The following is a 23,236-nucleotide window of genomic DNA, read 5'->3' as shown; positions in this document are numbered from 1 at the left end:
TAAGACTGTTACTGATCTAAATGGATTTGTGGGTTGATCATTTGCAGCGCTTGGTGTCTGTTGTTTAGAGTATGCATTTTGAAATGGATTAGAAAAGAGAATCAGAGCAAGATCCATGTTTGTATCACAATAAATCTGGAACATTTAGATTTAGCATTTACTATGCTGTATTATAAATTACTCGCTATTTATCTCAAAGAGAATTAATGGAACTGTTCCTCCGCCCACAAAGAGCAGGGCAAACTAATATGAACATTATCTACAAACACATATGTAACTGTTTGCAATGAGGGAAGTTCATTCCAGGTGAAAAGCAACTTGGACCTGTATGGTGACAGAAAGACTAGTACTTCATGGACAAAGTGCTCACAAAGCTTAAGCAGAACATTTAAAATCACAGACTCAATTATAGAAAGCAAAGTTAGGAAAAAAAAGAAATAGAAATCTTACGGTATGGTAACAAGTACTGTGAACAGAATATCTATTCTTAGCATCTTACTAGTTTACATTTGAAATGATTCTGTTCTTTGTTAACAAGACTTTAACTTAAGAAATGCAGATTTGTCTCTCCAACACAAAAGCTGCTGGCAAGTGTTACACTTCCAAAGGCGATTCTTTAAATGTTGTTTTTACAGATGACAATCAACTTGCTAAGAAAAAAAATACTCCTTTGAAGATTTTTGTGTTGTTGTTTTCAGTCTCCTAACAAATTCTCTGGTAGTCCAACACTTACAATAGGGAGATTCCAGCTTTCAATGTTATTTTGAAACAATTTTCTGCTTCCTGACAGCTCCATAACATCAGTAACTTTATCAAGTGAGAATCTGGGCTGTGGCTATTCATCATTTCTCCCCTTGCACCTCCTATGAAAACAGTGGTGTTCCAAGATGTGGCAATGGAGTTATCCAAAGATGAATTCATTCCTAAGTGCTTCAGAATTCATAAGCTTCTATCCACACTAGAGCACATTAGCTCAAAAACAACATATTAAACATGTGGGTCAGATATTATTAGGCATACTGAAGTAGCATTATACACCTGTAACCACATTAACATATTCTACTGACAATGAACTGTTTTCATACTGAGGGTAGTTGAGTTTTGCCTCCAAGCACAGGGCTGCCAAAGGAGGTTTACTTTTTGGAGAAGGAAAAATAAACTCAATACAACATACTGTTCCTATGGCTCTAGTAATACTTGACATGAGAAAATATTAAACAATTGCTTACTTTCTCCCAGTTCTAGAATATTACTTGAAGTCAATCACACCAAGATGATGATGAGAGTAGTTCTGAATTGTAAGACCATTTTTAACATTTCTCTTCTAACATTTTTTCTTTATTTTGGAATTGGAATGTTATCATTCAGTGGATAATATGCGATTGCTTCCAGTAACGGTTTACATTAACATTTACATTTGTTAGCTTATGTTCTATTACTACTTGTGACCTAGCTCTGTTAAGCAAGCAAATACTTTAAATCTGCCAATACAAGCTTCTCTCCCATTACGAAGTCTCAGTCTTTCATTGCTAGGATATCTCACATCATCTTTTTAATTTTTTTACACTATGAGCAACTGCTTGACAAAAAGTTTATGTAACCATCTATTGGAACCATCAGCTTAGCTATACATGGTCACAGTCACTTAAAACCAACAACCTTACATCTCCATCAACTCTTCAAAGAGAAGGAGGCAATATTTTGCAGGTACTGAAACAATTCCTCACTGCTGAAACCAAAATCAAAAAGCTATGTATGCAGATCCATACGCAGAGTAGGACCCCGCTTCCTTTCTCTTTTCCCCTAAAGTACTGTTGTAATAAGAAAGGCTTTGGGGCCTGGCTTAGAACTGGTCTGACCAGGAGAGTAATTTCTAGTCTATTTCACACTGCAGAGTAAAAACACATCAGAATCTGACTGCAGGCAGAATGAAATACTTCACAATTGCACCTGCAAACCTGACTCTGTGATGCATTGTAACTGGTTATTTCCCTTTTGCATAAAAGGTAGACCCATGCTGTATTTTTAGATTGGGCCTCAACTTCTATTCTCTCAGCTACCTGCTAATGACAGCATGGTCTTTCAAACAGGTAAGCGAGGAAAAGTGGCCTCCTTTTTCATCTTAACTCAGTGACACCCTGTTTTATGGAAAGCCCTGGTATATACCTATTACAACTTTTCCCTCTTATTTCACTAAAATATAAGCAGAGATTAATGATGCAGATTGCTCAGTAGCTCCTGCAAGCCTTCTGACATATGCTAAATACTTGTGGTAAAGCTTGCATTTCCCACACTGGCATGCTGCTAATCTAATCAGATAAGTGTCTTATTAAACATGCAAGACGCTGCTCTTCCTATCATTTTCAAGCACATAATTATGAATTATGGGTCAGTCTTGAAAAAGTCTGATTTTTTTTTTGTTGTTGTTGTCCTTATTCAGAACTGTTGTTCATGCATCCCATGATTTATGTCACACTGGAGTTCTGCTTCTGTGCATAGAGAAATAAAAGGCACTCACCACTCCGTATGAATACGTGTCACACGTCTCCGACACTGGGAGACTCTGAATAACTTCTGGGGCCATCCATGGAAAAGTACCAACTAACGACATGTGTGTTGTATGTGAATGGAACCTTGAGGCACCAAAATCACAGATCTGGCAAAGATAAAAAGATAGTAGAGCATGAACCTCATTTACTAGTCATCAAAATATCAAGTCACGCAGCAGGATCTCTCACATAATTAATATAATTGAAGTGTTCATACCTTTAACACGCCATCAGCAGCTATAACAACTACAAATGAAAAAACAACAGATTACAGGAATGCTATTAAAAACAAATGCAATACATGTTCACAGCAAAACACAATACATTTTCACAGCAAAAAGAAATCCACTTTATCAAGAAAAATGATCCAGTCGGCACAGGATGTACAAATATGCATGACTGTCCTGGTTTCTTTGAGCATCTTTGAAGAACACCTGCTGAATCCATGCAAGCCTCTGATCAACTTCAAAACTTTTCAGGTCCTACTGAGCTCAAAGGTAGAAAGATGACTATAACTAAAATGTAGATAAGCTTCATTATCCCCAATGTAGCAGTTAGGCTTAACAACAATTAAAAAAAAAAAAAGGAAAAAAGGAGAGAAAAGTTAAAAAAAAAAAAAAAATAGTGCCATACAAATAGGCTTTTTTGTGCCTATTATCACTCTGCATGCATTATTAATATCTGTACTCCTCCTGTCCCATTACTAGTTCCTGCTTTATTTCAAATCAGTATTTCACAAGTTTCGTTAATGGTTGTCAACTGCCAGGTACAGTCTAAAACAGTGCAGCTCCACACTGAGTAGTTATTGCACAAAAGCAGGCCATGATAGTGACAAGATTTTCAGACTAGAAATTACAGGCCTTATCCAGTCTATTACGTCCAGTGAACAACAGTCCTTCATGGCACTCAACATTTTCAAATAGAAAAAGCAAGTGAGGAATGTCCAGGCAATGTCTGACAGCTGGTAAGATGGACACTATTGTGGTCAGCCAGATACAACTTGAAAAGAGCCCTCCACAGTGCACTAAATGATGCCAGGACAGTAACAGAGACAACAGTGTCAGGATGTAGAGGAGGAGTGACACTCAAACAGGCTTTTCTGTGCCTTAGCAATGGCCAGTGTAGCTTGATGACAGCCAAGGTGTTAGTTCTGCACATTCACAAAGCTCAGGTACAGACTTGATTGCAGCAGTAACAACTAAAAGTAAATACAGAACATTTTATTGTTTTTACTGCTACTTTACCGTTCCTGGACTTCAGATCTCTGTGGATTACTTTGACTGGAGCTTCCATGTGTAAGTAGTGCATGCCTACACAAAACAAGCAATAGTCTAGTTAGGCAGGCTGAAGGTAGCCATTACTTATCAGCAGTCATGTTTTTTAGTTCCAATTTCTTGTCCCCATTACAGGCTGGCATACATACATGAAGGCCAGATGCAGGAGAAGGAAAGGTCCGCATAACCTACTCTGAGTGAAAAAAAACTAAGCTATGCTCAAAACACCTACGTGGGTATGCTAATGCTTCTTAACTTCACATTTAATTACTTTCTCTAATGTATTTTCTGCACTGGGAACCTAAGATAAGAATGCACTGTTCATTAGTTTACACTATTTCCTGTACGGCCACAGAGAGCACAAAGGCTCTGCATTATTCTGTGAAAAATGTCAGCATGTTTGTGAAGAACCAGCTTCCTTAAATATACCAATTCAAATAAAATGTAAGGATAATTATGCCTTATAATTACACTACATCAAAATTATCCTCTTGGGGCTTAGGAGCAAACCAGAAGTATAAAACTAGCTCATGGAAGGCATTTTCACTCCAGAAATGATTTTGGATTTAGAATAACAAAGAAACATATTGAAAAGAACAGTGAATGAGTTTGTTGTTGTTGCTTTTTGTGTTAATTACAGTTGTTTTCATTTGTTTTGCTTTTCCTTCTTTTGCCTTTTTTTTTTTTTTTTTTTTTTTTGACAACTTGAAAAAAGCAGTTTATGAAAGCTTTCCTGACTTAATAAGGAAAGTATCTTCATTTGTTTGCTGCGTAAAATAAAAGACATCACTGGTCTGGTCTTGCTTACCTTTAGCTATGTCAGTTGCCCAGGTCATTATATGATCCATATCCATCTCTTCACTTTTGTTACTATTAATGTAATCAAACAGTGAGCCAGCAGAAGCATACTCTGTTAGAAAAATAAAAAATAAAATAAATAAAATAAGTGCATATGACATTTTAAAACACTGCACCAGAACTATAAACCTTAATGGAAACTCTGCCAGTTCCAAAAAGCAGCTCTTTGAAGCTTGATGACAAAGAATTTGGGTTCAGCAACTAACACTATTAGTAACACAACAGGAGAGTAAAAGTCCGTTCTGACTGTCCCAACACAGACATACCTACTGCTAAGGGAAAAGAAACGTGAAATCATCTATAATGACGGGATTTAAAATGAAAAGGCATCAGAAAGCTCTGGTATAAAGAGAGCTCAGGCCAGGCAGTTCCAATTCCAGAACGAAAGGTTCTGGTGATTATTTTCTTTTTTAAGATTTATGAGGGTCATTTCTGTTCAGAGAGAGAATGCTGTAAAAATGGTAACATGCCGCTGAGCAATTCTGTCCACTTGTGACTTTACAGACTGTATGCAAATAGAGGCATGCTTTCACTGCATTACATTCCCTCAGCTCAGGACGAGTCAGCACAGCTAAGAAAGCAAGATGTTTTCTTATGCTCCTTGTTCAGCACCAATAGTTGTTTTTCTTAACTTTTTCCACCTACATCTACAAACCTGCAGCAGGATCCTGCAGGCAGAAGCAAAGGCTTTTTCTGCCCATCAGTGTTTGCAAGCATGTCAGACAGAACACAATCTGACTTCCAGAGTCCACCGGGCTATGAACTGGAATACCAAGCTCATTACATTTAGACTCTGGGAAACTGGAAACAACTGAAATCCCCACAGCACTACTTTTATATAACTTAAAATTCTTCCATATTTGAACAGTGAAGTTGCTTCTCCCAGTCACAACAGCAGTTAAGAGATGAGAGACTGGTGATACCAGATCCTTACTGCTGTTTCCAAAGAGGACAGTCATCAGTGGTGAGAAGTACTGCCTTTAAATTATGCCCCATAACAAAAGACAATTATTTTATTTTTTATATAGTAAAATCAAGTATTAAATATATAATATTCTGTTAAGAAAAAACAGTAGTAGAAAATGAAGACAAAATTTTATTTTTCTACCTCTTCATGCAGGAACAGAGAAGATAAAATCACTTATTAATTAAAAAAAAAACAAAAACACAAAACACACAGGAAGGAAGGAAGAAACTAAAGGTCTAACTTTGAAGCAAAGTGGGGCAAATTTCCATGAGCAGCAGGGCATGAAGCAAACCAGCTGGTTTACAACTGAAATGCTTCATATCTGCCATTTCAAAGCAGCAACAAAATCATTCTCCTCTCAGACTACAAAAAATATATCCAATTTGCTGTTTATAATAGTATTAATCAAAGAACAATACATCATAGGCTAAATGCATAAAAAGTAAACATTGCTCCTCATCAATGAGATCAAAACCACTGGGAGAGTACCGTGTGGGTCAAGACAGAATCTGCAGCCCAGAATATGGTACATCATATGAGAAGATTCTGTTGCTAAATGAAAGGAATGAGGGAATAAATACTAAGTCCCTTGAAAGTAAACGCTCTAGTTGCAAGTTAGTTTTGGTTCATTGCTGCAGGACCTCCTGCTGCAAGGAGGCTCTGCAGGAGACAGGCATGTTGCTTCTGATGTCACTGAAAGAGGACTAAGATGCTGACCTGCACATTTCCTCAATTAAAACATCAGCTTTTTTTACCCATGAAGTCATCATGTGTCTTATAAATGGATTCTTCAGGAATAGTCTGCCTGCATGCTTTGCATGCCTTTACAATGCATAATTTGATCCACCAGAGTCAGGGATAACTGAGATCCCCAAGCCCTTTGCTGCTCTGTATGAACAGAGGCAAGCAATCTTCAAGCGATATAGCTTGATTTTTCACTATTTCTCCTAGTATATATTGTGCCACAGGATTCTACCATGAAATTATAGATTTGGAAATTACATTGCCACGGTAACTTCTTTCAGTGATAGAAAAGAGGTATTTGCTTTAGAAAGTAAGGTTGTGAATGCAGAATTGGACTCGCTCTACCACTGACTGGGATACATTGTACGCATCTACACAGATAGGATACATAAGCACTAAAAATCCTTTGGGAGGAGGCAGCAGTGATCAAAACCTAGACCTGAAAGCTACACACCGAGACTGCTGTTTGCAGTCTGCAACATCTAAAACAATGTGATTCACGTTAGCAGCTCAATGGGCTCAACAACCAGTTGTAACATTGATAAAAGAGCTGCTCCAAAAATGTTTTAACTACGTTGGTCCTCAATGTCAGAGGCAGACGGTTGTAGAGGTTGAACTTTCCTGCCAATATTCCATTATGTTGTGTTGCCATGTGGCAAATGGCAGCAGAGGAGGAATTTGACAAAATGGCCTTTGACATGTAAGTGCATACGGAGCAGTGGTTTGTTAACGAATTCCTCTATGCGGAAGAAATGGCACCCACTGACATTCATAGACACTTACTGAACTTTTACAGAAACCAAATGGTGGATGTGAGCGCAGTGAGCGATACATTTCAGCAGTGGTGACAGAGAAGGTACGTTCCAGACAGTCACACAGATTTTACAAGCATGGCATACAGGCTCTTGTTCATGGCAGGCAAAAATGCATAGCTAGCGGTGATGACCGTATTGAAAAAAAGTGTTTTGTATTTGAGAATTTACTCTATCAATCAGTGCTATTGTGCTCTTTCTATCTGTTGTAGTGGTTTCCACGGAAATAAATAGGAGGAATTACTTTTGGAGTGACCTACATACATCCCTGTACATGTTTTGACTGCAGATGTAGCTTTTATCATTTGGACAGAGCAGTCCCAGAGAACTCTCTGACAATCCCACATAAGATGCTATGTACAGCCAATACTCAGTATATGCTTGGCTGAATGTCCTCATCTCCATCATTCTGAAGAATCATTAGGTTCTCGGGATTTTCTTCTCATTTGGGTTTTTCCCTGGCAGGACATAGATCTCTGAATAAACCACAGGATTAAGACTGCTGCACTGAAAACTACATAGAAGATCAAGGAGTAAAAACCTCTCAAAGAGAGAGCACATACGAGAGAGATACGTCAAGCACAATTAGCATTTTTTCCTAAATCTCCATTCTCTCATTTGAAAACAGCTGGAGAAATCAAGCCTTACTTCCCTTTCAGCCCGAGGAACTCAAGTCTGGAAGCTGCAGGGAGAAGCCAATGCTGTTTAAAAATCAGAATGCTTTTTTTTTTTCTTCTTTTCTTTAACCAGAATAGATTCAGACCTCTTCCAGTAACAAAGAGGACTACAGAATAGTCTTCTTCACACAGATGGTCCATATTCCCAATGACATAATGAACTATTTCAGCTGTTCTCTGTCCAGTGATGAGCAAGCATGTCAAATGACCTTCTCCAAACACTGACCTTCTGTGAGAGCAACTGAGGACTTTCTGAGCCAGACATCATCATTCTGGATGATCTGATCACACATCTGCTTTGTTAGTCTGCTCTCTAGTTCGCACTTATTACCTCTGCATTAGAAATTATAGCTATATTACTTGATTTATTAAGATTTTTATTACATAAAGAAGGTATTTAATTTCCTGTCTGATAATGATATCATCAGTCTAACCTCTGAGCAGTATAGACTAAGATCATCCTTCATGCATCTCTGGAGTACTGGTGGTACTGGTTTCAAAACTGCGACATCCAATAGGCAGTGAAGCAGTTGTGCATCTCAGAAGTGCTACCACAGGATTATGCTGCCATCTATGGTGTTAACATAAGGTCTAAGAGACAGGCAGAAGTAAGTGAATTTCCACAGGTTTTGTGCACCACTGGAGGGATTTCTACAGCTGATTAGAAGCTGTGTTTTTTCCAGCACACAATCTGGGGTGGATCCTCTCCAGCAGATGCCTTCGAGATAACTAACACCAAAACGAAACCTTGGCTAGGGCCAGCATTTGCAAAGGCCGACAAGCAGAAGATATTGCCTACAGTTTGGAGATACCTACACACAAAAAAACAGGTTCTGGATATCTTCATATATGCCCAGCAGGTGACAGATTACAGCTATACCCACTTCGTTATCTTTGTGGTACAGAGTGCCTTGTTTTGGCAGCTGCATCTACTCAGCATCTGATGCCACCCAATAAACAGAACCGTAGTGCCAAATGTTGTTGTCTCTTTCGAGGCCAGCAAAATACTGAAATCGGGTGTACTCATAAGACCAGACTTTTACAGAGTCATAATGAAAATCAAATGAAAATCCTTACCTGTAACTATGCCGTAATTTGGAGGTTCGATGACAGCTCCATAGAACTGAATGATGTTTTTGTGACTGAGCACGCTGAGTATTTCTGCCTGTTGAAAATAAAAAAGGCAGACAATTAAGAATGGTGCCTTTACTGTGGTATTTTAGACTCCAGCGGAAATACACAAATATTTAACATATATATGTACGCACATACATATACATGTCTAGGAAAGACTACCCACAAATGGCTAGAACGTAGAAACCTTATGTGTGAGTTCGGTAGATGAGTGCTTAGCTTGTTCAGAAAAAAAGATCATACTATTCCTTCATATCAAGGCACAGATGTAGATGCTAGGTCTCTGTAAAAAACTGAAGGCCTAGAAAATGCAGTTCAAAGACAGATCTGCGATATTTGGCAGGGCTGTAGAAGTTTAACCCAAAAATTGTGTTTGTGTACAGAGCACTGTGAGATCAGTGAGCCCAGAGCTCCAGGCAGTTGAGAGCATACTGTGCACCATACAGCTCAATCTGATGTTTACTGGAGACATGGAGTTTGCTACGCATGCATTGCAGGACTAAACAAACATGCACAGCAAGCATGCTTGAGATTGCCAAATAGCCAGCAGTGCGGTTGAAACTGTTTTTCAGCGCAGGCTCTGATGATTAGAAGATGTTTAGAAATTCTGGATAAATATACAGAATCTTTGAATTCCACTTGAAAAATGTTTTTAGGTATGATAAAGACTGAAGGATACTGAAAATGTATCCACAGCCATTAAATCACACAGTCCACCAGGCTTTTTGAGGGAAAGTAACAGATATTACCTTTGAGACCTCACAGTGGTTTTGCTTTAGTAGTATATTAAAATAAACACTCAAAAGATTTTGCAAACAAATTTTTAAACAGAAGTATGTATTGTACAAATACAGATAATCACAGAATCACCAGAGTTGGAGCATCACTTACAGACTAATAGGTCGAGAGTATGCTAACTTCATACCAGTCGTGCATTTAAGAAGGAAAACGTTACTGTCAGTTACTCTGAACTTAGCAAGTATCCCTTCTAACAGAGCACTTCTCAGATCCTTTGACTGACTGTAAGAGTGTTGCTGTTTATCTGAAGGTGAGTCTTCGCAAATCTGCATAGAGAGCTGCCAATTACACTCCTTTGTGGCTTTCACTTTGTATAGATTTGTTGAAATCTAGAAAGACTAACAGCTTTGATGCAGCAAAATATGTTAAAGTAGCTAGTGCTACTGTAAAAAATGTAAAGACACTGCAAAACAACAATTTTTTACCTATGTTTTATAGCTGGAACAGTGATACATGGGTAAATAAACAACCACAGATACAAACTTCAGAGGGTTCAAATATTTTTAACTGTTGTTTAAAGTTGCTGTTTAAAGCCTTTTCTGAGTAACTTCAACAGTTTTGAATTCACATCTCCAGCTAATGCATGAACATTTATGCATACTCATTTAAATCTCAAACTATAGCTTTGAACTTGGGTTGCACCAGTCTTCTGCAAGCTAGTGAAATGGTGCTACTATGAAGAGAGAGATCTCTCACAGTATCAGAAAAGTCATTTTCAAAACAGATGGCGTTTTCAGCAAATCATACTGTAGTAGGCCATAGGACACAATTCATCCACAAGGCAATCAAAGAACAGAACTGGCAGCTGTGTAAGCAAAGGTGGGAAGCCTCAGCTGCTGATGAACACTCCCACAGGCAGTGGCAGGATGTGACGGAGGATGTGTAGGGCCAGCCAGGGCTTTGGCAGCAGCAGCTCCACCCTCCAAGCTGCCTCCCACCAGCCTTCCTGTACAGCTGACCTCTGCAGCAGTGGCAATGCCTATTTTACCAGCTGTGCCCTCCAATATCTTTGATAGCATCCTCTGGAATGGACATGGCAGCCTACTCCTTCAAAACTGCATCTCCACATGCTAGCAGACCCAAGGCCACTGTGCTTCAAAAACTTTTGTATTATGCTTAAAATTACTTCAGGAAATACTAAACTGCGGAATGTCCTCTATCAGCATTCCCACTACATAACCAGGAGACCCAGTAATCCTTGACTATCTACCTGAATATTGCTATAAACAAGACAGGCACACCAGGCCCCAATCACCTTCGGACAAGCCATTTATGCTGTATTTTCTTGAATATGTAGGTTAACAAGGATAGATAAAAACTATCTTCTTGTATAGTACATAAAATCCATGAATTCAATACAGCACACCACCTGCTACCAAAATAGGCTGTTCGAAAATTAAATGACTGGCCCCACATGTAACATTCCTGCAGCATTATGCATTTAGAAGCAGCACCAGACAAATCTTTTGGAGAAGGATTGCATCACCACACGACGAGCACATGCAAGGAGGTACCAGACCCCATGGGCACAGATTGCCTGGTGATGGGCTGCTGGGCCACTGAGGGCCTCACTGGAGCCACAGGGCAACAGGAGGGGCTGCACTGCTCTTATTACTTAAAGATTCAGTAAGAACTACTTTCAAAGATTATTTTATTTACAGTGTATTGCACACTAAGGTCACATTCTAGGAGTTTGAAGAAATGCTGTGTCGACTGCAGCTATTATAATCATATTAAAAATGATGTCCAGATTCTAAAATGGGATTTAACAGATGCCAAAGCAAGCTTCCATCTAAGTATTAAGAAAAGCACCTACTAATTGCACACAGATATCTCAAATTAAGAATCATAGGAAGAAAAATTGCCAACTCTTCCTAAGGACCATTACTTTTAAAATAGATCCTTTCTAAACACTTTTAATCATTCTAGGCTATTCCTTTCATCTCCTGTTCTTTTCAGTTGCTGTAGATCAGCTGTGAAATATATTAGGCAATTTAAGGACGCTTTCTCCTTGCAGTGAGAACCAGATGCAAGTCAGTCCACACCTTTGAAGCTTTTGTACTTTTTGAGAAGAAGGTACCATATTTCAATGAAAGACTGTAACCTTCACATAGCAAATTACAAAGTACTGGTTAAAGACTGGTGTTTCAAAGGCACTTAGAAGAATATCTGGAATTACCTTTAAGCATCAGACTCATACTTAAATCCTAAATGCCTAGATGTTTGGAATAAAATCCTGCCAAGCACATATCTCTCCAGAGGCTATTTAAGAATGGCAGCTCTCACTGGCTTGGATATCACATGCTCACTTACTTTGGTAAAGCTGCTATCTATCTTATACAATCTAAGTGAGCAAGAAATTCCTTCCTAAAGCCACCCTGATGGCAAGTAGCAAGTTTTAGTTACTTCATTATATTACTTATTTAATTTCTTTAAATGTTGGATTGAAATAGAACTACAGGAGGCTCAACTGAAGGAAAAGTAGAACCTAAATATGCCAATGCAAACTTCTGAGAGTTCTTCAAGCATACAAGCCGATTGCAATGGAGCTGAATATTGTTCTTAGTCTCATGATAAACTTAGTCACAATCTGGTACTGATTTACTGATCAACAAACCATGCTAAAACTACCTGCCCTGTATTTACACCACAAGTACAGGTAAAATTATATGCCTCTCCTGAGTGTTGCTGACAGACTTCCCTTATGACAAACTTGATGTCATTTCTCAAAGGCAGAGGTATTCAAGAGTCTAAACAAACCTAATCCACTATTTATAACATTCAACCACTATCAAGAAAGTCAAGGTCAGAACAAAAGACGTTAAAAACATTCTAACTGAATACTCACTTACTGGCTCTTGTAGTATTACTGTAAATCAAACCCACCAGATATTCACAAAAACCTACAGTATAAGTAGAAATTAAGATAAACCCTAAGTGTACAAACTAATTGTGTCCTATGAACCAGTCTGGATTACGCACTGTAGTGCTTAACGGATAATTTATTTTTATACCTGTTAAATCTCTCCTTATTGACGTATGTGAAAGTGTCAATTACCTCATCTATGGCTGACATGCCACTACAGCTGCCTCGAGACCTGCTAGTACTGCTCTCACGTTTTTAGTACAAATAGCTATGCAGAAATACTTGCAACTTCAATGTTTTCTGCAGGTAAAAATACAATGCTGACAGGGACTGAAGGAGCAGCACACAACTCAGCTCTGACAACATCTCCAAGGTTGTGCTGACTGCAGGTGCAGGCAATGGCCATCCAGTGCTGATTTGGCACTACCCCGGAATGCAGAAAAGGCCTTATCGTCAGATCTTTAATTGCAGCCACGTGTGAGAGGATGCAGACCAAGGCACTCTGCATACAGCTGTGTTGTCGCCTGCAGCTCCTTGCACCAGCTGCTCTCGTCAGAGTTCCTGGTCCTGATTCAGCTGAAGTTAGCAAAGACCAAACTTCTCGCTCTGCTGGAGTTACTCTGCTCTGAAAGTAGGCTAGGAAATTTTTAACTTGTGCTTTTAGTCAAGACAATTGATTGAAAGCTTGGCTAGGAACCCATTCCACCAGCACAGCTTGATCTGCAAAACAACATCTGTCAACAGTGTTTTCTCAGCATCAAAAGATGTTTTTTTGTTCAAGTCTGGACAAACTGGTCCCACAGCAAATTAATCGCTGTTTCTGCTGGGTACCTGTGGAGTGGCTGGCTGGAGAGGAATAAGTACTGCCTGTCTTCCACCCTGGTCTTCCACTGTGGTTTAGGATTAACATGAGAAATAAATGCGAGACCATCAGGGTAGCCAGCCACCAACCAGCTCTGCTGCTAACAAATCAGTTAATTGCACAGTAAGAGGCACCATCATTCTCTGCAAAATTACAGGGTTAGAAATGGTTAGCCACTCAAGGAATCCGATTAATACAACAATCCTTAAGAGCCTTCTAATATTTATTATTACGTTGAGCAATAGTTTGGTTATTTACTTTTCCAAATAAGTGTTTGTCACATTTATTAAGAAGGTATTTAGACACACTTAAGGCAACTCTGAAAACATTTTTTTTAAGTCTTTAGCAGTTTAGAGGCTTTGACCTCTGTCATGTTCTCGGGAGATTTGCAACATAGCTACTCTCACATCTTTACAGTCTAATAAAAGGGCATCTGGAAGAGCTGGTGCTTCATTAAAATCATTCTATTTACTGACAATCAAATTTAAAAAAAAGAATGCTAGCACAAATTAATCCTAAACATTTATTTAAAGATCTCTGATGAAAAATACATTCATTCAGTGCACATTAGAATTGCAACTTCCCAGTACCTCAGGAATGCATTTCTGTGAAATGACTGATGTATATAGTACATGACGCTGTTCCTTACAAGACTGTTTACCTCTTGGGTGGAATAGGATCCCCTCTTTCCTCTGTGACAGCTTTTGTTTTTGTAAGCAAGGTGAGAACAAAGCATTGCACAGTCCTTTGTTAAAAAACAGTTGACAGTGAGAGAGAAAATCAACTCAAAAGTTATTGGAATAATAAGAGAAGGAGTGATCATGAAACTCATTTCTCTAGATAGAGAAGCCCAAATTTGTTTTAGATGCACAATGCTAAGGTAATCAGCATCTAATGCTACAGTTCAAATACAAAACACAAATAAAACATGCATCTTAGAATCCTACAGGCTTCCAATTTCTCATATGCAATGCTGACAAATCATCCACCCCAAAAAAAGAATACTTTTCCACACAACGTTTAAGTTTTATATGCTTTGACACATACATTATACAATCACATGGGAATACTTTTGCCAGGAGCCAGATAATGATTTTTATTACCTCATTCTTTCTGTTCTTTCTAAAAAGCTAAACTTAATACAAATCTTAATGAGCAGGATACATAAACAGTTTATCTAACTTAGCTCTTTTGGATAATTATCATGCCACAGTCTTGGACAGCTATCTATTACTGGAAACAAATTTTCAAGTCAAAATAAGTAATTAATAAAGGAATACCTAAAGAATTTCAGCAATATGAAATTCTTAAAAAGAATCATACAGCAGGGATATTATGCAATTACTACAGTTCTGAACACTAAACAGAAAATCCAAGTAGATACAAGCTAAACATTCATGAATTTGCCTATAGTTTAGACTGCTTTCTCATAAACTTTTCTAAGAAACTAATACGAAAGTTTTGCACTTTAGGACCCCCCCAGGAAGAATGTTCTTCATAAGCAAAGCACACTGATAATCCCATTAGGAGAAATTTTGTTAGATCTATTAAACTGTCGCTGATAACAAGAAAGCAAGATGAAAATTACATCAACATGGCAGAGCCAAAGAATCCTCAGTGAGATCTTCTAAGTGCAAATAAAAGTTATCACTTGTTCTGATGAGTGTGGGCATTCTCCCAACTGAACTGAGTTATCCCCTATTTTGAAAAGCACTCGCATTACTTAAAGCAATTCTTATGTATTACAGTTGTGAGGCTGGGGTTCTTTTCACGTTCATTTGTAGGATCACTTATCCCAGTTAAAAGCTACTCCCTATAGCTTATTAACAAGAAGTTTAAACTCTATCAGTATTTGTTCTTAGAAGACAGTCATATATGCAGTCTACTGGAATATTCTTTTGTAAATCTTAGAAAACAAGGATAAAATTATGTTCTCACAGTGACACCAACAGCAGTGTTATCAATAGCAGAATTACATCCTCCTAAGTACATCTATTATGACATACAAAACTCATTTTTAAAAGCATTTTGACTGAGCAAATGTTTGAAAGCAGCAAATTTGCACCCAAAATCATGTCCTACAATGTTACAAGTCCCAGAAACTCTAAGAAATATAAAGGAAAGTAATACTCATCTTACAGTAAATCTGTTTTATCATCACACCTTTTAAGTGGAGTGGCAGAAACAGACAATTTAATATAGCTTGCCCTGACTTTGAGGTTGTAGCCTCAGAGGGGGAAAAAAAGAAAAAGCACATTACCAAGATACCACAAGTCTGTTAAACTGTCATAGCATAATGCACTGAAATGATACGGACATAAATTTATTATGTGATATTACAGGCTCACACAATCTTATGTAATTTATTTTAAAACATTTCATTTCTACCATGTATTAGAAAATGTATACGAGCCTCTCAAAAAGAAAACTGAGCTTTATAGTCTTCGGTAACTTTTTACACAAACCTTTGCAGTTTATTTGCATTAAATTCAGCAGTTTCAAGGATAATTTGAGTATTACAACTTTAGATGTACTACCGAATGAGTTTAGAACATGTCCTTCAAACTACTGCAAAATAAAGGTTTGCTCAGTGTATGGAAAGCAGGTTGAGCCCTCCCAAAATCACAGGGAGATCTTTTTCCTAGCAACGTGGCAGCAGACCCTCTACCTTATGCAGTTCAAGGGACTCAGATGAAGCTAACCGGCTTGGTGCTGTCACTGCCACACAGCAGCCAAATACAGCACACTCGCAGAGCCCATCCAGCAGTTACCAAGGCATCACAGAATCACACGGTCTTCTTTGTGACAAGGTTTAAAAACTTGCTATCAGTCAGAGAAGAGACAAAAGCCGCAGCATTTAAGATAAAATTAAGTGCACTGTCTGCAGGATATCCTTACAAAAGGCTTAATAAGCTTGAAAACTGCATTCTGAGGTACAGCTACACTGCAATTTACAAAAATAGCACAGAGATCATGAGCAAACAACTAATTTCCACACAGATTTCAAATAAAAATTTGTTACACCCAGACACAGCCCACAGGAACAGCACACATCAGACATTGACATCAGACATCACACATTGAGTAGCATCAGCATTCAGTACTATTAAGGCACCTGATGAAGACATGCTGGGAGCAAGAGTAGTTTTCACAGTAACTCACAATCCCTAGAACCTTCATAAACAATGTATCTGTAGTGGTCTAGGAGTTTAGAAATGAGGATAAATATTTCATTCAGGCCAATGTACAGTAAAAAGCTGTCTCCAACTGCAACACAACACTGGCAATTGAGTAGAAGCAATCAATTAGCGGACTCAATGGCACCTCTGAAATTCCTGAGCTCCCACAGAGCACTTGGTTTTCAGTAGTTGTCACTTCTCCTCTCAATGTCAGGAAATTTTGGCATTTACTCTCAAGCACTCTGAACATAAGCCTGCAACAAACCCCATAACATTTCTAAAATACTAAGGAATAATGAAATACGAAAACTTTCTGGCCTCCTGCTCACTTCATCTAAATTCTCACTCCTCAGCCAAAAATATCATGGTTATCATGGCTAATATGCAACATAACCTTCTGGTTATGAACAAATGGAAAAATATCAGCGGAAATTATTTACAAGATCAAAGTCACTACAAATCTCATACGGGCCTCGTGGAAAAATGTTCTGGTACAACAGGGATGGGCAAAACCGAGCCCCTCTCAAGGAAATTCTGGCAGTGCTTAGAAGCAGCAGAAGAGAAGATAGTATCAAAGAGGTGTCTGGATAAAGTCCGTGTTTATCTAACTAGAGCACTGATTTTCAGCCTGAGATTACAGAGTATTAGTAAGGGATCTGGATGAGACAGTTTAAAAGAGAAGTCTGATCTCTATACAGCATCTGCTGTACAGATAGCACTAGGACTCCAACAAAGACTGCAGCAGCTGTAGTCATGGATCCTGCTCAACTCTTCTGAACCAGTTGTATTTACACTCAAGTATTTTCTCAAACACAATTTCAAAAATTGTAATTTGACTAAGAAAAATAATGTCAAGCTCTTAATAAGCACTCACTTTACTCCTACCTTAGAGTTATTTAAGGTCAACCTACTGCAGTTAGATAGCAACAGTGCTTAGACTCACTGAATCATAAAGGTTGGAAGTCCAATCATCCCCCTAGCACCAACACTGCCTGCTAAACCATATTCCTAAGTACTACATCTGTCCTTTCCTTAAACACCTCCAGGGATGATGACTCCACTACCCCCATGGGCAGACTATTCCAACACCTCGCCAGTCTTTCTGAGAAGAAATTCTTCATAATCCAATCAGAACCAAAGCCTCCTTTGTGTAACTTAAGGCCATTCCCTCTAGTCCTATCATTGTTACTCAGGAGAAGAAGCAGACACTCACCTCGACACAGCGTCCTTTAAGGGAGTTGCAGAGAGTGATAAGGTCTCCACTGAGCCTCCTCCAAATTAAACAATCCCAGCTTTCTGAAACCCTAGTGACTGTTAAAATTCCAGACAAGTTTCCCCAAACAGGACAGGCTGAGCTGACATTAATGAGAACAAAAAATATATGATACTTGCCCATTACATTTTAACAGCAATTGCTGGGGAGCCATGTGAGGTTTTGCTATCCAAATGGACTGAGAGCTGTGTAGAAAGCACCCCCTCAGTTATCACTCAAAAACTATACCCCCTTAGAGACTACAGAGAACCAAAGAATCACAACCCACCCAGGGACCACCTACTTTGCAGACACAAAACTTCCAGCACAGAAATTCTAGCAGTGACCAGCTGAAGCTGACACAAAAAGAAAAAGTAGTCTCCAGTTACAGACAAAGCGTCAGAGGCTCCTTCACAGACAAGATGTGTTGCTCGTGACACATTTACTTACAACACAGCACAAGTTTGCAGTATCTCAAGAGAACAAGACTCCATTATAATCTGGATCTCTGACTGCTGTACATTCCTTTAAAGCATTATTGGAATAACGTACATCAGCAGTTTTATCTGCAACTGTACAAATTTCTCATACATAAAAGCCTTCCCTGTGACTCTGCTTCCAGTTTCGGTTTTATCACGTAAGAACAACAAATCAACTTTCCTCCCAAGCTCAGAGGAACAAACAATCTCTGTGACTTCCCAAGTGTTTTTCCTATACTTAAGCAGTAAGCATCCCACCTCAGGTTACAAACAGATCTATCTCCCCTTCACCTTGCTTAGATTAACAACAGCCTCTGGGGAGACACAACAGAAACTCCACAAAAATATCACTCATTCCTTCTCAAGTGAGCATCACTGCCCTTCAGTCAGCGCCTTCCCAGCAAGCAACAGCCAGACCCACAGCCCTCTCTGCAGCTCTCCAGCTATGCCTGCACCTAGACCATGACAGGCACTGTTCCCCACAAAAATGAAGGCTTCAGGAAAAATTCTTCAACTGCTTTCCAGAAAAGTCACTCTTCTTTATTTAAGATTGAAAATTTGAAAATTACATTGTACTTAGAAACTTGGCTCAAATGCTACCCTTACTAGGTAGTGATGGAAAAAAAAAAGAGCCGAGACAAAAATCCTGAAATCTGAAGTTCTCACCATTATGTACAGTACATTCATTTTTATTTTACTGCATGCTGCCTTCATGAAATTTCCATCTTTTGCCATTGAGACTAAAAATATTCAAACAGAACAATGCCCAAAATAAACACTGCGAGAAGAAACTTGCAATATTTATAAATCAGGCTTAATATCATAAAAACACATTTTTTACAACACTGTTGTACTTTATATTTCTCATGCAGGTTCAGTTTTTCCCTTCATTCTCTTCAGTACATTCTTTATCTTATCTAGACTTCTCCATAGCCACCTACTTACAAAGACATGTCGTTAAGAACCATTCCATTTCTACTGTTTGTTATGCAAAATTTGTTTTCAGAAAATAAACCTTTATTTCTTGTTTGTTTTCCTTTTATTTTCATTTCTATGTTACAACAAGTTTCAAAATAGTTTTAAAAGATGTAACCTGAATACCAGTATCTTTGAACTCTGCAGAAACTGAAAATCTAGAACATTCTACCTGGAGGAGTGACAAATACTATTTACAGAGTGATCCTGTACCCTGTGAAGGCAGTGGCTCTAAGTTTTATATGCAGCAGATGTACAAGGTGCAGGGAAATCACACAACTTAGTGCATCCAAACATGAAGCCGAAGACCAGTGCCTTCGTGATGGCTTGATAAATGAGAACGCATGCAAACCAGATGAATTTTCTCTTAAGAGTTACAAGGAAGAATCACAGCATCACATCTCCCATTACTTTTCACTCTCTGACACTATGGGTGTACCAAATGTTTTTTGAGAACTGTTTTAACTTGCATAGACAAACAGTCCACAACGCAAAAACAACAGTACTGCAGTAATACTCCACTATGTAACCACAGTATATTATGGGGGTAAATGCGCAACGGGAAAGAACATCTTGCAGTCAGCTTTGCCTTTTCTCCATTTGTTTCTATTTCCAGTAATCTGCTCCTCCAAACTTCATTTGAATTTTGTCTTTCATCGTTTTATTAGAAAAAAATCCAGAAATCAGAAATAAATGATGCATACAAACCCAATGGGAAATACGAATATTTAAAAAGCCAGCGAAAAAATTCAGATAATCTGTTTTGTGATTACAAAACATTTCACTTACACTACTTCCCCTGCCATTCTGACCTGGGCTTCCCGAGGTCTTCTAATAAATTAAACAGTAAAAAGGTAGATGGAATGTGGTATTTCATGAACTCACTGGAACTTCAGGACCAGGGTCACGGTATGCATTGTAATAATGAAACCCCCCTCTCACATGGGCTGTACTTGAAAAGCTGAGGAGGACGCCACATGCTGCAGCTATGTAAACAAATGCAGCAAAACCAACCTGCATCTCCAAATAATTGTCCCTCCTCCTGTTCAGCCAGACAGGTCTCAACGTGTGACATTTCCTTCATCTGTCCCCACATGCTTGCTGTTTTGTTTTGGTACTTGGAGTACCACAAGGATGACAGGTCCAGGGCTCAGGAGCTATGTGCTGCTTCATTGATAAAGAGCTCATTCAAACCTGGAACGTGTCTTCTGGGGTAGAAGAATAAAAGCATTGCACATACCACTGCTTCCCACCTTCCAGTGCCAGAGGTAAACAACTCCTCCTCTGAGGACTGCTCTAATTTACAAGCAGAGGGAAATCAACCCCCCAGCAAGGAATGACATGAGCATGTACAATTCTCCACACCACTATCAAGACAGACAACACTTAAAACCTTAAAGATTCTTCTTCAACCAAGAAAACCATGCTTCAGCAAAGCTGATTACGAGACACAGCTCTCCAGATGGCACGGGCAGAGCTCTTTGGATCGTGCCATCACCCTGCCACAGTGCTGTACAGCTACAAGAATTTCTCCACCTTTGCAGTATGTGTTGCAAATGTGCTGCACACCATACTGGCAGCACAACTGCTCTGGTGTTCACTTCTATGACACGTGTCCCTGATTCCACAAAAAGTCCTCTCTTCTGCACAGAAAAGTAAGAATTGGACTTCAGGATGAACTCTCTTACAGAAAAGATGCAGTCTGGTTAGGAAAAAAAAACACCCAAAGTAACATTTCCTCTTCAAACAGTCAGTGACATCTTGCGATCAGTCTAAGTGTCACCATAAAGAGGGTTTGGCTGACCCTGTGCACCTAGAAGGCACTCAGAATCCTTCTGGCTTTTCCCCTTCTTGTGTTTGAATTGTTGCAGTTGAGAGGGCTGTGATGCCTCCTTTCAGTGCCAATTTCTTCAACTATCTTTGTCTTTATCAAATCTGGGTAAAATTACCGTAGTTGAGTCTGAGGGGAAAATAGAAGACCATTTGGAAATTGCTGTTGTAAAGAGCAAGTATGATCGCATTACTGCAAATTTGGAAAATATAACTTATGCAGTCACTAGTGAGTGAAATCTTAATATTGCATCTTCAGGGACTGCCCTGTGTTATCAGTTTCAGGGGCTGTTTGGCAAGGAAGTATCATAGTCTTAAATGGATAAAGATTAGATACCTATCTCTAGCATTTAGAGGACAAACAGTTTTGCAATTAACACTCATAACTTTCATTAAAATCTAACTATGTCAGTAGGTAATAAACCTGTTAGCAAAATAAAGATATTTCCTGGGGAGGGGGGGAAGAAATAAAATTGTACTCCTATTCGGCAAAATTTGGAGTTCTAATACAGCTAAGCATTTCAGTTGGGTAAATGGTGCATCTAACTTTAGCTTATATTTTCAAATTATCATGACATTGCTTCAAGATCTTCATTAATGATACGCTTTGTTCCCATTACTGCCAAACCACCAAAAAACCAAAACCATTCTTCTGAAAAGGAAATCTTGATGAACAGATGCTAAGCCTTTAGAAGTATTCTGCATGTTTCTGTATGTAGCCACTATTTAGTTCAGACTAATGTACCTTTATCATTTTGTGTACAAAAAGAAAACAGACGGTATAACAGCCTTCTGAACAGATCCATTTTTTGCTCAAAGGCTGTACTGAATTCAGCATTTTGACAGGTTGAAGCAAATGGTGGTACCAGAAGTATACTGAAATTATATAGTTCTGATCCAGTTCTTCAAAATATGTATTTTAAGATGGATGGCTTCTTTAAATTCTGAAGGAATTTCATTCCTCATTCTTTTAAAAGCTGTATACAGGGATGGATTTTTGCAACAATGAATAGCCTAATCAGGGTGAAGAAACCTCAACCGAAAGCTCACAAAAGCACCCCTCTATCCCTTCTCCATTTTTTCATTTCCACTTTTCTCTTGAAAGGGGCATCTCACCAGAGAACCTAAAGAGTGAAAGATTTTAAAGTATAGGACTGAAATCCATCAAAACCAGGATTGTGGTCCAAACCCAACCAGCTGTCAAACCCAGAGATATGAATGTATGCTCACTTCTGTCTAATAAAATTTGAATCAAACACTTTGCATCTGATTCACCATGTGAGCTTTTATGCAAACTTCTAAAGTGCAAGGAATCCTGGGGTGGAAGAGCTATTCTGAGAGATTTCACATAGTTCATGTAATTAGGGAAACCACTTCCTTTGATTGTAAGTGTTCAAAACAGCTGAATTTCTTCTTTCAAAGGAACTCTGTGATTTGGGTCATCTCTTTTACTTGCTCTTTCATGTTTCTCAAGATGAGAGGTGAGACTGTAGAGCACATTATTTAGAAAAAAAAAAGATTCCACTTTTTGTTTTAGGGATTGAACTTGGACTATTCAAAAGGTTGTCATTTGGAAATCTATCTTTCTTTCCCTCCCTCTGTTTCCTTCTTTTCCTGATAAGCACTTCAGTGGCTCCAGTGAACATAGTCCAAAATGCCAATTTAAACCTAAGGGAAAACTGAAATGTGGTACATAAAGAAAAAGGGACTCTCATTTTCCTTTGTACTGTTGTGGCCGAATATGTAATTATAGAGGAGCTCTAGCTGCAGGATCTCGGTCCTCATGTCACGTTTACTTTTTTAATGGTTCTAAACACTGACCAAGCAAAAAGGCAGAAACAGAGATTTTAAAAGACAAACAAAGCAACTGCCCTAGTCTTTGAAGGGGTCTATGGGTTTTTTCTTTCCCAAAAAGGAAACTTGGGTCACAGTTTCAAGGCAATGAACATGTCACTCGTGCTAACAGCCGACGCCAGTGTT

General features: G+C 38.7%; 1 protein-coding gene across 1 annotated transcript in view; it reads right to left on the bottom strand.

The window, feature by feature from the left end:
- Positions 1 to 23,236, bottom strand: part of MAP3K20 (mitogen-activated protein kinase kinase kinase 20) — a gene marked incomplete at both ends in the record, with an annotated part of 81,104 nt that overhangs the window by 48,458 nt on the left and 9,410 nt on the right. Inside the window, 5 exons of the mRNA XM_079538952.1 lie at positions 2,519 to 2,656; positions 2,767 to 2,795; positions 3,794 to 3,859; positions 4,632 to 4,733; positions 8,959 to 9,046. Of these exons, the coding sequence (XP_079395078.1) occupies positions 2,519 to 2,656; positions 2,767 to 2,795; positions 3,794 to 3,859; positions 4,632 to 4,733; positions 8,959 to 9,046 (423 nt within the window). The remainder of the gene's footprint in view (positions 1 to 2,518; positions 2,657 to 2,766; positions 2,796 to 3,793; positions 3,860 to 4,631; positions 4,734 to 8,958; positions 9,047 to 23,236) is intronic.

This window comes from Tetrao urogallus, assembly GCF_951394365.1.
Source record: "Tetrao urogallus genome assembly, chromosome: 8".
Taxonomy (NCBI): Eukaryota; Metazoa; Chordata; class Aves; order Galliformes; family Phasianidae; genus Tetrao; species Tetrao urogallus.
Note: the sequence above shows the minus strand (reverse complement) of the source record. Positions and strands in the feature narration are given on the sequence as shown.